General features: G+C 54.6%; 2 protein-coding genes across 10 annotated transcripts; one reads left to right on the top strand and one right to left on the bottom strand.

Moving 5' to 3' along the window:
* Positions 1–1,961: 1,961 nt before the first annotated feature.
* On the top strand, positions 1,962–9,216 carry Atxn7l3 (ataxin 7-like 3). 8 transcript variants are annotated; one of them, XM_039087757.2, is made up of 13 exons: positions 1,962–2,102; positions 3,453–3,563; positions 3,863–3,995; positions 4,199–4,370; positions 4,555–4,652; positions 4,827–4,849; positions 5,174–5,219; positions 5,395–5,423; positions 5,733–5,801; positions 6,032–6,075; positions 6,299–6,370; positions 6,448–6,605; positions 6,691–9,216. In XM_039087757.2, the coding sequence occupies exons 2-13, from the start codon at positions 3,513–3,515 to the stop codon at positions 6,837–6,839; spliced, it is 1,044 nt and encodes a 347-aa protein (XP_038943685.1). In that variant the 5' UTR covers positions 1,962–2,102; positions 3,453–3,512; the 3' UTR covers positions 6,840–9,216. The 8 variants fall into 8 exon arrangements, with proteins under 8 accessions (XP_038943685.1, XP_038943683.1, XP_038943684.1 ...); XM_039087755.2 differs by having other exon boundaries at positions 5,338–5,423; XM_039087756.2 differs by having other exon boundaries at positions 5,153–5,219.
* On the bottom strand, positions 9,091–13,547 carry Tmub2 (transmembrane and ubiquitin-like domain containing 2). Of its 2 annotated transcripts, none has more exons than NM_001031651.2 (3): positions 12,747–13,254; positions 10,631–11,194; positions 9,091–10,395 (listed from the first exon to the last, which is right to left on the bottom strand). In NM_001031651.2, exons 1-3 carry the CDS (start codon positions 12,779–12,781, stop codon positions 10,035–10,037), a joined length of 960 nt encoding a protein of 319 aa, NP_001026821.1. In that variant the 5' UTR covers positions 12,782–13,254; the 3' UTR covers positions 9,091–10,034. The 2 variants fall into 2 exon arrangements, with proteins under 2 accessions (NP_001026821.1, XP_006247393.1); XM_006247331.5 differs by lacking the exon at positions 12,747–13,254 and adding an exon at positions 13,362–13,547 and having other exon boundaries at positions 9,280–10,395.
* Between the last annotated feature and the right edge of the window lie 866 nt (positions 13,548–14,413).

Here is a 14,413-nt window from a genome sequence, read left to right as displayed (position 1 = left end):
CAGCCTGCAGAGGTTACGATCACAGCCAAAAGGACAAACGTTTGGTTCCCAACACCCACACCCATCTCTCCAGTTTAAAAAAAAAAAAAACCAGAGTAACAATTGATATAACAACATAATACTGTAATCCCTGCACTCACCATTTGGGAGACCGAGGCAGGATGGGCTACATAATGAGACCATGTGTCAATGGAGTAAAAACAAAAGACAATACAAGTTAAGATTACCAGACACCTAAGAGTCTGTCAGACGCTGACTTGCATGTTAGCTTGTTTTGTTTCTGAGACAGAGTTTCACTATGTAGCCCTGGAAGCATTTATGTAGATCAGGCTGGCCTCAACTCACAGAAATCCTCCTGCCTCTACCTCCTTCGGGTTGTGGTAAAAGGAGTGGCTGGGCATAAACTTAATTGTCTTTCCAATGAGTTAAATACTCATTATGCCCTCTGGTAGTGGACAAGAGAGTTAGAAAAAGCTCTTTTGCCTGGTCCACCAAGTTAAATTCAGAACTAATGTGGTTTTAACCGCTTCTAACTATCTACCAACGATCTCCATAAATGCTTGCTGAAGAGTGAAGTACCAAGGATGGCCTCAAAGTAAGTGATTTCAGGGTTTAGTTTTATGATGTTAGAGGGCTGTCACGCAACAGCGTCGAGGCAGCAGACACAGCCACGTAGATGTGAGCGCAAATCTAAACACCTTCGGTGGCTGAGAAAAAGACCTTTCCTCCCGAAACTAAGGAGGCAAGAGTATGCGGATAAGGGCCCTCCCAGCGGAGCAGCATTTAGTGTAGGCAGAATCTGGCCCGTGCCAAGCCGGCTGTCTGAGAGGTGGAGGGTCCAGCGTGGGCTCCGGAAGCAGGAAAGGCGAGCAGGTGTGGGATCTAAATTAGGATAAGGGCGGGAGCGCGCTCCGCTCAGAAGGACGCAGCTTGCGCTCGGCAGTGGATCTTTTCCCTTTAGCTCTTCTCGGTTCGGAGGCCTGGGGTGGCTAGTGACCCACTCAGAAACGCACAGAACGAATGCAGACCAACACCTTTTAAGGGTGTTCCTTCCTGAGCGCCTAACTGCACCCCATTTCAAGCCCAGACTCCTCACACAACTGACTGTATGCCTCGGGGTCAAAGTGGGGAGCGGCCGGGGAGCAGAGCTGGGAGCCCCGCGGGAAGGGCGGGGATGCCTGGGCCGGAAGGCGTCCCAGGCTCGGCTGGGAGCCGGCGCTCTCTTTCGACGCCACCCCGTTGCCTCCGCCCCTGAGCCGGCCGGGACCGCACCAAGTCTCCGCCCCTGGCGCACCGCGCACCTCACCTTGAACGCTGCCCCACCCACCTCAAGCCTATTGGGCTTCGTGGGCCCAGGACACTCTGCGATTGGTCGAACTTGTCCACGGAGGCCCCGCCCATTTCCCCGCCCCAGTTCCCGTCCGCCGGTACTTTGGACGGCGGCGTGGCGCCCCTCCTCCCCTCCCGGTCCCCGCCCCCTGGAGCAAATGCTGCCGAGCTGCGGCCGCGGGGCAGATGCACGCGCTCGGGCCCTTCTAGCAGGCGCGAGCAGTCGCTGGGCGCGCGAAAGCGAAAGGAGGAAGAGGAAGGGAGGGCGAGGGCGGGGTGTTGAGGAGGGGCGGGAGGAGGAAGAGGAGGAGGTTGGAGCGCGCTCGCGCCTGGCCTCGCGCCCGCGCCGAGGGAGGGGGGAGAGGGGCGCGCGCGCGCACGCTCGCGTCCTCGCTCGCTCCATCCATCCATCCTCCGGTCGCGGCACGCGCGCGCGCTCCGGGCTCGCGCCGCACCCCCCGCCCGGGAGAGGCGGGCTGGAGTGGGGGGCGGGGGGAGGGGCGCGCGGACGGCGCGCGGACTGCGCGCGGGCGGGGTGAGGTGAGGAGGAGGAGGCGGCGACGGGACGAGAAGGGAGGGGAAGGGGCCATGGCCGCCCGGTGAGGCGGCGAGGCGGGGGGGCAGCCCGACCCCCCGGCCCCGGGCCCCGGGCCCCGGGGAGAGGCGAGGACGGACCGACGGACATGGGGCTCCGGAGCAGCCGCCGTCGCCGCCGCCGCCGGAGGACGCGGCCCTGAGAGGCCGCCGGGCCCCGGCGCGGCCCCCCGGGCGGGGTGAGTACGGAACAGGGACGGGGGAGGGGCCTGCGGGGGGCGGGGGGCGGGGCCCGAGGCGGGGCTTGGGCCCCCTCCCCCCCCAGGTCTGGGTCAGCGCCCCTTCCCCTCCCCCAGGGCCGACGCGGAAACGCCCGGCTTTCCCCGGCTTCCCGGCCGGGCCGGGGCCCCCCGGTCTCCCCCTGGCAGGGTCCTCCTTGGGCGGGGCAGGGCCGGCCGGGGAGGGGGCGCGGGGCCTTTGTTAGGGAGCCAGGCCCCAGCCCCCGGGACAATAGAGACACCCTCCCGGAATCCTCTCCCCGGCCCGTCTGGGATCTGGGCAGGCGGCGACCTAGAGGGGTCGGGACGTGTCCCACTCTGCTTACTCTCTGGGGGTCGGTCTGTCCCGGCCCGCCGCCGGCCTTGGGCGGCTTGGCTCTCCTCCCCCTAGTCGGTATGATGCAGCAGCAGTGCCGCAAGGACGGGAGAAGAGCCTCGACACGGCCTGCTCCCCTTCCCAGTGCCCCTGGCTCATTTGTCAGTCCCCACCCCACTCGAGGCCGGCAGCTCCTTAAACTCGTACCCACTGTTCAGTGGGGCCCGGAACTGTGGGCACTGTTTCTAAATCCTACGGTTGGGTTTTCTGGACTTTGGGGCTCTTGGAGAGACTTCCGGGCTGGTCCTGAGGGAGGGAGGGTGCGATCTAAAAGAACAGGTAAGGGGAGTGCCCACTCCTCCCGTGCGTACCACGGGACTCTCCTCTGCTCATGTTCTTGGTGTCGAGAAATGCCCTTTGCCTGTAGGCTTCTGTGGGCTCTGTTCCTCTCGTAGAGTGGCAGGCTTATTTTAAGAGAAGACAGTGGGGTGAAGGTTGTAGGGTGTTAGGGCCATTCCTACTTCTGGTAGCAGTACCCCCCCAAGTGGACATCCTGGCTGAAAGCAGAGGTGACTCTGACAGTCCTTAGGGAAACGGGGTTGTCTTGAGGAGTCTGTGCAGTTCTTTGCCACACCCTGTGGGTTTGCTTTGAGGCCTTAGAGTTCCTTCTCCTCCCCCTGCTGCATTGCACCATGGGTATCAAAGAGGGGTTTGAGTTTTGGGTACCTGGGATGAGCTGCTGCCTCCTGTAGACCTAGAGTCTGATTGGCAAGGCAGTATAGTTCAGGGCCTGAGCTAAGGCCTGGGAAGGACTAGGCCACCTCTGCTTTTCAGGCCCTGAAGGACTATAGACTTAAGGAACCGGAGCCTTGGGGGGTTGGGGGGAGACACTCTGATGCCAGGATTAAGCCCTGGGCTTGGAGGTGGGGAGGGGAGGTGGCAGTCTCTGGAGGTGTCTTGGACTCACACCAACACCCCCACCTCCATGTGTGCAGCCGTGTTGCCGCCCGCTGTGCTATGAGCAGTCAGAGCGCCGTCTCCACAAGAGTTTACAAATGAAAATGGAGGAAATGTCTTTGTCTGGCCTGGATAACAGCAAACTAGAGGTGAGGGCTCCCCCACGTGTGCCTCCAGTTCTTTCTCTTGATGTCTCTGCGTCGCTAAATCTGGCATCTATGCCAAAGGAGGAATTTGGATAGTCAGCCTTGTTCCTTAGAGGGAATAACAGCTGAAAAGGCCCAAGGATCTGGGAGGAAGAAGGAACTCAAAAATCAAGGTCAGGAAAGTGGCAAAGAAGGCAGCATGTTTGGTCAGGGCCAGGAGATTCTGTTGGCCAGAGTTGTTCATTCGAGGCAGGGTGCTACCCTTGTGACCATGAATGTTGGTGTTCTCTCCTGGGGCCCAGGCCATCGCTCAGGAGATATATGCTGACCTGGTCGAGGATTCTTGTTTGGGATTCTGCTTTGAAGTACACCGGGCTGTCAAGTGTGGCTACTTCTTCCTGGATGATACAGATCCTGATAGCATGAAGGATTTTGGTGAGCTTCAGGGTGGAACGGGAGTGGTCTAGCTCTGCCTAGGAAGGGCTTAGAGGGTTCTGTGGAAACTGCCCTATTTGCAGAGCCTGGAGCTCCTGTGAGCGTAGGCAAGAATGAGTTTAAAGAGAACCTGGGACCATAGGCGAGAACAAGAAGTTGGGGTACCCTGCCTGCTCTGATCGCCACGCCTCTCCTGTCCCCAGAGATCGTGGACCAGCCTGGGTTGGACATCTTTGGACAGGTTTTCAACCAGTGGAAGAGCAAGGAGTGCGTTTGCCCCAACTGCAGCCGCAGTATTGCTGCCTCCCGCTTTGCCCCCCACCTGGAGAAGTGCCTGGGAATGGGCCGCAACAGCAGCCGGATCGCCAACCGTCGGTGAGAACCTCCCGCTTCCAGCCCCAGTGATGCACATCTCGGGCCACTTGTACCTCAGTGTAGTCTCATGGGGACACCGATAGGGTACAGAGGGTGGGCCACACTTGGTCCTTGCATGCTTCACTGTGAATTCACGTGCAGATGGGTGAGAGCCTTGACCCTTTTTCTTCTCAACTCTGGGCAGGATTGCCAATAGCAACAATATGAACAAGTCTGAGAGTGACCAAGAAGACAACGATGACATCAATGACAATGACTGGTCCTATGGCTCAGAGAAGAAAGGTGTTTGGGGATCTGGGGAAACCTGGGAGAAGCTGGGGTGAAGAGGGAAGATGGAAGTGGAGTATACATTCGCCTTGAGCTGTCGTGATGGGGGAAGAATGCAGTTCTTAAAAACATGAATGCTCTGAGAACGAGACCGTGAAAGTAACTGTTCTTTGTTCTGTTGTCCCCCAGCCAAGAAGAGAAAATCAGACAAGGTGAGAGCCGGGGCGAGCATGGGGGAAGTTTGGGTGAAGGACAGATACTCTCTACCCTTTGGGCAGGGAGTGCTCAGGTCTTTTGACTCAAGTGTGAGGTCACTGGGGGGCATCCCTGGGTTTGGGAGTAAGGGTGTCTGGTGGACGGGAGCTCCAGAGGTTTTGTTGGTGGGAGGGAGGGAGGGAATCTAGACAGACAGTCTTACTGGGAGGGATAGTATTCGTTTGAGGTTGTTTCTTTGTCAAATCTTTTTTCCTTCCCTGGGTTCTCGGCTCCCCCTTATCATTGCCCTTTCCCCAAAGCTATGGTATCTCCCATTCCAGAACCCTAATTCCCCTCGAAGATCCAAGTCTCTAAAACACAAAAATGGTAAGTGGGGCTAGACCCACAGGGTGCTGCTAGCTATGTTACTACAGGGCTTGGAGTGGGGATGAGGGAGGGCCTGTGATCCTTCTGTCACCCCCACTTCCTCTCTGGTTATTTTCAGGGTTCTCTGTCTGTACCTCTGCATCAAACACCCTTCCCCTTCTTTTTTCTTCTTCAGGGGAACTTAGCAACTCCGATCCTTTTAAGGTGAGTGGATGCTGCCTGCCCTTCGTGTGCTTCTCCTTACTCTTGTGAGGTGGTTGGGATTTGGAAAAATGAGGCCAGGATGCTGTGACAACTACAAGTGCTTGTAGCGCTATTTAAGCCTTGGGTGTTCATGTTCTTTGTGGGTCCCGTCTCCGTGTCTATGTGCAGGTAGATTGGAAGGACTTGGAAAATTACTTGGAGGCAAGGGTGAGAGGGACTGCTTTTCCATCTGCTCCTTTTCTGGCTGCCCACTCTTTACTTCTCTGACCCGTTTTTTACTTCTAACCTGTACCTCTGGTTTTCTCACAGTATAGCAACTCAACTGGGATCAGCTATGAGACCCTGGGGCCAGAAGAGCTGCGGAGCCTGCTCACCACAGTGTGTAACTGGAGAGGGAGGGCTTTGGTGTGGGCTGGACAGGGAGTAGGACCCTGAAGGAGACAGGTGGCACAGCAGCAGGAGCCATAGTGTTCTGTGAAAGTGGGCTTCCTAGTCCACTAGCTCTGGGGTTGGTTTCTACTTGGTCAGTCTAGCGCTGGTATAGAGGGAGCATCTAGTGTTTCGAGCAGGTCTCCTGCCCCTCCTTTCAGCTGTGTTCTTTTTTCCAGCAATGTGGAGTAATTTCTGAACATACCAAGAAGATGTGCACAAGGTGAGCTTGGAAACTTAAAAGGGGGCTGACTGGGCATGGGTTGGGCGTACCCCTGGATCTGACAGTGGGCCCACCCTTACCCTCCCTTCATCCAGTAGGCCTCATTAGCCACCATCTGGGGATTCACCACTGACTCTTTCCCTGTCCCTCCAGCTTCTGCTTCACCTGAGTTCCTGAAGTCCTTCCCTGCCTTGTCAGGGTCTGATCATTCTGTCCCCACCAGGTCACTACGCTGCCCGCAGCACACGGATGAGCAGAGGCGAACCGTGCGGATTTATTTCCTTGGGCCCTCGGCGTAAGTGTCCTTTCCAGGAGGGCGGTGGGTCAGGTTGCTGCTCTTTTCCCTAACATGTCTCTGATTCCTCCTTCTAGCGTTCTTCCAGAGGTAGAGAGCTCCTTGGACAATGATGGCTTTGACATGACTGACAGCCAGGCCCTCCTCAGCCGGCTTCAGTGGGACGGTTCTTCTGATCTCTCACCGTCTGATTCAGGCTCCTCCAAGACTAGTGAAAATCAGGGATGGGGTTTAGGTATACCATGCACTTGATCTTGGGCTTTGGCAGTGGGCACCCTTCCACAATTGCACTTTCATCCCGTGTGACTCTTCTTCTGTAGGTACCAACAGCTCTGAATCACGGAAAACCAAGAAAAAGAAATCCCATCTGAGCTTGGTAGGGACTGCCTCTGGCCTGGGCTCCAACAAGAAGAAAAAGCCAAAGCCACCGGCTCCCCCAGCGCCCAGCATCTATGAGGACATCAACTGACTTGGGTGCAAGGAATAGCCTTTGGCTGAGAGAGCCCTCTCTCCCGACCCCCACCCAGGCAGCATAGCCTGGCACATGGACAGCTGCTGGGGGTTTGGGCATGGGAAGCTTGGTGGGCCAGGCAGGCAGAGGATCCAATATGTGCCCCTGGGGGGTGTCAGGATCCTCTGCAATGAAGCATGACCCCTCGGCGTGCAGGACTCAGACCTGGACATATTATGCCTTGGACATAAGTTTGGTGGGGAGGCGGTTTTCCTATTTATTCTGTGAGTTACTGGATGTCCAGCTAGGCTGGGGGCCTGACCTGGGCACTGTGCCAGGGCACTGCCTGCTCCCCACCCCAGGAACTGGACTAAGCCCTGCCGAGGGGCATTGTGGCTACCCAGGCGGCTTTGGGTTGGAAGCTGAGCCCAGAGGGGGCCTCCCCTGGCTGCCCTCAGCAATGTGAAAGGGTCTGGTGCTTGGAGCTGAGGGGCAGGGCTGCTATGTCCTGTTTGTGTGCAGAGTCCTATCAGATGTCCCCATTCCCCGGGGTCAGCAGGCACAGTGCTGTCTGCTAAGGTGGGCGTCCAGAACTGCCTCACAGGGGGCAGCCCTTTCCCCTCAGTCCCCATGGGCCTCCTTGGCAGCAGGAGCTGTCCTTTTGTTGTTGGGTGCCGGGAAAGGGCCTCCAGCCTCTACAGCTTCAAGGAATGGGAAGGGGAGGGTAGGAAGAGGGAGCCTGTATCAGAGTGGCCCCCTGCCCTCCCTGCCCCAGGGCTGTGAGGAACGGCCCAGGTGAGAGGGACGGTGCTGCTTTATTTGAAATGTTTCTTACCTCATTCCCTGCCCCAGGAAGGGGCCCAGCCTCACCCTCCTGGGGTGGCCCCATATTCTCCCTCCCATCCTGCACCCTGCCCTGTCCTGCCCTACCCTGCCCTGCCCTGCCCTGCTGGGGCAGCCTGAGTTCCCAGCTGCTGCTTGCCCCCCAACCCCCTTTACCTTGACCAGCTTCAGTTCCTCTCAGCGCTCTCGCCTCTAAAGCCTGCCCTGTTTTCCTTCCCTTGCCGCTTTTAAGTTATTTATTCTGTACTTGTGGTTTGGGGCTCTGAGGAAAAACCCTAATCTTGTGCCTCTCCCTTTGCTAGGAGTAGGGTGGGATAAGAAGGTAGTCTCTGCCCTGGGTTGTCAGCGGAGCTTGGAGGGGTATTCTTGCCCCTCTGTGGGACTGTCATGCCAGAGCACCCATCTACCTGATCCATATCCCACCTCTAAGGTACCATCACACCTCGGAGCTGCAAGATCTGGCTGTGGGCTGACAGGGATGGGGTTGATCCTGAGCCAAGTTTCCTGGCACTTGCTATACATGTCCCCTCTCCTCCCAGGGGGAGCCACTCCCATATTGGGTAGCTAGTACCCAGGACTGGTTGGACTGATTTGGGTTAGGGACCCAGAGGGTTAAGGGAACAACAGTGCTAGGGTTACAGTACCCTGTCTGGAACCCCAGTCTCCCCTGGGGTGGTTCTCACTGTGGCTGATGCCTGGTTACAAGTTGATTTTTTAACCCAAGTATTGTGATTATTTTTTAAGAAGTCAAACTAATTTTGGCAGAAGTTAGAATAAATCCTGGAGCCTGGGCCCCTCTGTCCGTGGTCCCCTCCATAGCCTTCTCACTAGAGGGGGAAAGAGAAGGTTCTCGGGCCGGCCCCACTACCAAGCACAGCGTGAGAACCTGCTGAAGGTCGGGAAGCTGGCCCAGGCCCCTATCCCTTTGGAGAAGTAGCTGCAGCTCAGGCCAACTCACTCTGCTCTCCCACCTCTCCCTTTCCCCTCTGGTTGGAGGGAGTAGCTTGGGAACTGGTTTGTCCACAAAAACTTCCCCATTGTTCCTTGGCTCACCCTTAGGGCAGAATCCCCTGCCCGGGCTGGGTGAGAGATGGGCTTGGTCCAGCAGGGACCCAGAGGGAACAAACCCCTTCCTTCTGGGGAGTATGCCCTCCCTACTGTGTAGTTGAACAGGGGCTAGGAACTCCCCACTCTCTCCCTCTAACAGCAGGCTGTGTGGGTTTCAATTCCCATCCTCCCCACCCTGGCTAGGTGTCCACCCTGTATCCTATCATGTGTCTGTGTGTGGGGGGTTCTGTACTAATTTCCATGGCCGGTGGCTTTTCCTTCCATGCATCACTCCCCCCCGCATGCCCAGGGGCCACCCGCCTGGCATTACCGCATGCTGGGGTCATTGGGGGAGGGGGGTGGGGCTCACGCTGTCCTGTGGTCTTGAGATTTTTATTTTTGCATATGTAATCCATCCTGTACAGGTAGCTAACTTTGTAAACGCTGTGTATTCCCCTCTGCCCCCATGGCTGCTGGTGTAAATAAATTGCATCTCCCGTTGGTAGCCTGGCCTACCCACTCTCATTACCATGTTGGTGGGAGCAGAGCAGTCACAAAGAGGCTCATAGCCACAAAATGGAATTTTATTCATTCATATTGACCATCTAAGGGCCTAGGGGAGGGCAATCTATACCTAGAACTCATCCTCGGAATTGGGCAGGGCACTGGATTAGGGCCAGCACTCTGGCAGTCCTAGGCCTAGGTTAGCAGCAGCTGGGGCTTGGCCTTCTGCCCCAATCCCCTTCCTGACTGAGCTCTATACAGGACTATTTAGAAAAGAAGGGCAAGCAAAGTGCTTTAAAAGAAAGCAAAATATCCTATTCCTGCTACAAGGGACACACACAAGGAGGTGGTGGCAGCTGGATGCTATAGGTAAGACTGCAGTCTTCATCCCTGTGACTTTAGTTTCCAAAGGTCCACACTCTAAGGAGTGGAAGGTACTTCAGACTCCCTATAGAGGTATGCTACGGCCATGCTGAGCTGCCCTGGCAGCAACCCTGGGGGTTTGTGAACAGACATGCAAGACACTGGGCTAGGGCCACAGCCAGGAGGGAAGGCCCAGTGCCCAGGCTTCTGAGCTTGGCCTTTGAACATTGGGATTCCAAGAGGGAAGATGATGTCCTTGTTTCTACCTGAGTTGTGCTTGCAGAGATATCTGTACCCTATGGACATGAAGGGAGGCCATACACCTCCTGGGTCCTATGGACAGGGTACCCACCATACCTTTCCCATCCCTCCCAGGTCCTTGGGCCCAGCTCTGGCCAGGAAAGGGGGGAGGCCAAGAAGGAGGACGACCATGCCTTTCTATGTCTCCCGATGTCCTTATCTTCCATACATCCCAAATACTAGGAAGCTGAAGAAGACTGTGACTCCAACCAAGGAGACAGTGGCAGGTGCTGTGAAGAACTGGCGGTAATTGATACGGAAGTACCAGACCACACCCAAGAGCACCACAAACACCGGCACCATGAGGCTGCCCACGTTGACACCAAGGCTGGATTGCTCAGTGGTTGGGGTCAAGGAGGTTGAGGGGCCAGAAACTGCTGCCCCTGGGGGTGAGCGGTGGCAGTGAATCACGCAGTTGTTGGTAATGTTCAGGGAACTCAGCGTGCGTGCTGGGTCCTGCAGCAGCCGACCCTGGTAGATCAATTTCATCTGGCTCTCTTGTCCAGGGAAGTACTTGCTACAAGGATGAAAAGAAAGACTGGATAAAGAACAAGGCTATAAAGAAAGGCCTGGACCAACAAGCAGGGCATGGAAGATACTGGTGGTCTGTCTATGGAATTCTCCCATTTCCTCTTTGCAGAGGCCAGCCCTTAAAGTTCTTCATTTGCTCACATATATGCACCAACTTCTTCAGGGAAACCAACACCTGAGGCACAAGTCATTAGCAACTGCCCTCTTTCCAGCCTACTCACCTTTTTAGAGTACCCACAGTGTCCTCTGGCCTGGCCACAGCTAGCTCCTCAGTGTCATTGAGGAATTTGAGCCGAACATTGATGAGGCTAGGGCTGGGAGAGAGGCAGGTGCTATCATCTAATCCCAGTGAAGCTTCCGGGCGACTGCTCTCCAGGCCTGCTTGTCGCTTAGGCAGGCCTTGGATGTCAAGGAGATGCTCAAGACTGGGCTCCATGTCTCCCCTAGCTCCAGGTTCTCCAGTGGTGTCTCCCCCACTGTCACTGGTCTCTTCAGCTTTATCATCACTGCCCCCTGATGGATGGGGGTGTTCAGTCGGCTCTGGAGTACCTTGGTTTACCAGCTGGTCCACATGCCCCAGGTGGAGAACCGATGTGTCACCTGCTGACACGATGGTGCCCAGCAGCTGGCTGTTACTGCTGTCTGCTACATAGGTAGAAAGCCAGGCTAGGACCAAGGCTAGAGTCAGCACCACCACACCTGCCACCACCATCACCTCGTTACCCACACCCTCAATGAGGGTGACATCAGAGAGCTCCATGGCTTGGCTGCTGACCGGGTCCACGCTGCAGGAACAAAGGGGGACAGCATCAGCAGAGCCCCAAGAATTAGAACCAGGTTTCTAGTTTATTTTGGTTCTGAGGCAGGCTGGGGTTAAAGCAAAGGAAAAAAAGATGGGGTTTTGGTATTATGTAGGAAGGACAGCCAGCCAATCTCCTAACAGTAGCAGACCCTCAATCTCAAGTTAAAGACTCACCCTTGGCCCCCTGGCCTCTATTGTGAAACTCTAGCTTTCAGATTCTGTGCCCATAAGGAGCATGGGTCACCAGAAAAGCCTCATATAAACTTGTCACCAGCTGATTGCTTTTTCTTTTTCTTTTGTACTTGGCGAATAATGGAGAAAGAGCATTTGCTTCTCTTCAAGACAGGGTTTCTCTGTGTAGCCCCAGCTGTTCTGGAACTACCTGCTCTATAGACAAGGCTAGCTTCAAACTCACTTGCCCCTGAGTACTGGGATCAAAGGCATGTGCCACCACTGCCCAGCTTCCATTTTGCTTCTTTAAGCCTGGAATTTCTCTAGGATTTCTAACACGTGACCAGGCACATATGCACACACCCCCACCCCCAGCAGCCTCAATGGCTGCTTCAGAGAATAAACAGACTCCTTCATAGGCCTTGTGCAGCCATCCTTGCCAGATTCTCTTTTGATTACATCTCATTCATGGCCATACACTCATTCATGCCCAGATGTCAAGAGCCAAATAAATAAATACACTTTGATCTATCTAGGACAGAATCAGATCACTTCAAATAGACAAATACGTTGGGACTATCAGCAGAGATGTTCATCTATTAAACTGTTCTGGCAAATTCTGGGGAGTCACTTAGGGCAGTCACCAGAAACACTATCCTCTTTAGTCTCCATGGGCTTGGCTTACAACTGCAAAATCACTGTTCTGGCATATACTCCAGTTATCCCAGAACTTGGGAAATAAAGGCAGTAGGATACGAGGTTCAAGACAAGCCTCCACTACATTGCAAGTTCAAGGCCAGCCTCAGCTACATGAGACAGCTTCAAGAAAACCACTGCCCAAGTAGAAATTATTTGGAAAAATTTCCCAACAGTTCTCACAATCCTTATTTCAGTCTGTCTTGTGATATGAAGGTTCTCCCTCTCTGTGGCTTCTGAGAAAGCGCTGGAGGCTCTCTGCATATTCCTCGGAGTACTTTCTCTTTTCCTTGGAGAATCTACTTTCACAGCTGTCTCTGGGCTAATCCATCTGGTGATTATCATTATCAGACTATTCTCACAGCACCCATAAAGCATCATTATACTTATAACCTGTCCATCTCTTCATTGACTCCTGGAAGATAAGAACTGAAGGTAGTGCTCTTTGAAGCTCTTAATGCAATGCCACAGTAACTGCTCAAGGAATATTTGTGGAACACACCAACATTCAAAGAATTTCCACAGCCTTATTTAACAGATTGGCCCTGGAGTCAGGGAAGCAATTACAGATCACTGTCTAGCCTCTCTTCTAGCTATGCAACTTGCAACAACGTTTTCAAAGCCTCAGCTTTCTCATCAGTAAAGTGGCGTTTAAAATGGTTACCTACCTCATAAGGTTGTTTTGAAGATGACGTGAAATCATCGAAGCAAAAATAATTAACACTGTTCAATAAACAAATGATAGCAATTACGTCTCACTCCCACAACTAAACCCTGATGGTAAGGTTAATGTCAGGAACCGTGATTTACACAAAAGGAAACTGTGGCAAAGACAGATGGAAACGGAGGACACAGGGAACTGCCGTGGGCAGGGGCCAGATAGGACCCTGCATCTGTCTGATCCAAGGCTTCAGCTCTCTCCTCAGTCAGTGGACGACCCCGACCGCACTGTCGGGAGTCGTCTCCGACCGTGCTTTTATCTGAGGTGAAGGCTCGGCGTCTGAGAGGTTCTATTCCCTTGGCAGTGGAGTCCATGGGTCCCCCGAGCCGAGGGGCTTCCGGGTTTCGGACGCAGTGCCCAAGCCCGACTCTCCCGGTCAGTGATGGTTTAGGGTCAGGTGAGGAAGCGGGGGTCCGGGGGTAGGGGTCGCAAACCATCCACACCCCTCAAACTTCGGGGCGGGGCAGAGGAGAAGGGGCGGAGCTTGAGGACGCGAGGAGTCATGGGAAATTAAAGGGGGTTTGGATTGTTACTGTGCCTCGATGGGGAAGGAGAGCCTCACCTGACAAAGCCAGGATAAATGTTTTGACTTCGCCAGGGCAGTCTTTGTACTCGTCTTTCCGTAGGGGTCAGGGGAGGGGCTGGCAATTCAGGATTCTGTCCAGGCTCCGATCTCTTCCGGCTTTTCTCGGAAGCTGTTAACATCCGGGACAGGAAGTCCCGCCCCCCGCCTTGTACTGATGACGCAAAGCTACGTAAGGCGGACTGACGTAAACGTAATCTTTAAATAAAAGGGCCAGGTTGCGCCGCGGCAGGAGGGGCGGAGTCACTGTTGGCGGGATTTCGGAACTCCGGCCGTAAGACCACGCCCAGTGGGCGTGGCCTCGGGCCGCCTGGAGGTCAGAGGCGGGGCAAAAAGAGAAGAGGGTGGGGGGTGCTTGTGGAAGGGGCGTGGTTTCATGCTCAGGAGATTGCCCTGGCAAGCTCTGCTGGTCTACCGGTCGTTAGGTTTCCTTCTTTCCCGCGTGGTTTTTCCTTCCGGCTTGGTTCTCGTGCTCCAGAGCTAATGGGATTCATTACTGCTCCGCCAGTACGCACCGTGCTCCAATGTTGGGAGCGGTAAGGTTTGTATTTCTGACTTCTAAGATAGTTGTTACTCGAGGAGACGGGCAAGAATACAATTTAAAGTCTTAAGTACTGGAAGATTTCTGCCCCATATAGCTTTGATAAATAAAGCCGTAAGGCATTTTAGGCAGATACAAATGCAGTGCTCTCTTAAAAAAATGATCTCTTTTTTTTGTTTGTTTGTTTTTTGTTTCTATGTGTATGTCGTGTGTGGGAGCTTGCAGAAGCCAGAAGAGGGCATTGGATCTCCAAGAGCTAAGGTTACAAGAGGTTGTAAATTGCCAGTCTTGAGTGCTGGGAAGAGAACTCAAGTCTTCTAGAAAGAGCAACAAGTGCTCTTAACCATTGAAACATCTTTCCATCTATCACCCTGGATTAGTTTTTCCAATTTTTTTGTCTGTGATTTCCTATGTAGTAGAGCAGCCGTTCTCAACCTTTTAGTCTAACGACTCTTTCAGAAGTCGCATACCGGGGCTGGAGAGATGGCCC

This window comes from Rattus norvegicus, chromosome 10 (genome assembly GCF_036323735.1).
Source record: "Rattus norvegicus strain BN/NHsdMcwi chromosome 10, GRCr8, whole genome shotgun sequence".
In the NCBI taxonomy this organism is placed as follows: domain Eukaryota; kingdom Metazoa; phylum Chordata; class Mammalia; order Rodentia; family Muridae; genus Rattus; species Rattus norvegicus.
Note: the sequence above shows the minus strand (reverse complement) of the source record. Positions and strands in the feature narration are given on the sequence as shown.

Bases quoted from the DNA above. Each gene is read 5' to 3' on its own strand.
- Atxn7l3 (XM_039087752.2), top strand. From the start codon at position 3,513: ATGAAAATGGAGGAAATGTCTTTGTCTGGCCTGGATAACAGCAAACTA. The intron at 3,996-4,198 runs GTGAGCTTCAGG...TCCTGTCCCCAG, and splicing joins TGATAGCATGAAGGATTTTG to AGATCGTGGACCAGCCTGGG. The intron at 5,802-6,031 runs GTGTGTAACTGG...TCTTTTTTCCAG, and splicing joins TGCGGAGCCTGCTCACCACA to CAATGTGGAGTAATTTCTGA.
- Tmub2 (XM_006247331.5), bottom strand. From the start codon at position 13,504: ATGTTAACAGCTTCCGAGAAAAGCCGGAAGAGATCGGAGCCTGGACAG. The intron at 11,195-13,361 runs GTGAGGCTCTCC...TTGTTCCTGCAG, and splicing joins ATTTATCCTGGCTTTGTCAG to CGTGGACCCGGTCAGCAGCC. The intron at 10,396-10,630 runs GTGAGTAGGCTG...TCATCCTTGTAG, and splicing joins ACTGTGGGTACTCTAAAAAG to CAAGTACTTCCCTGGACAAG.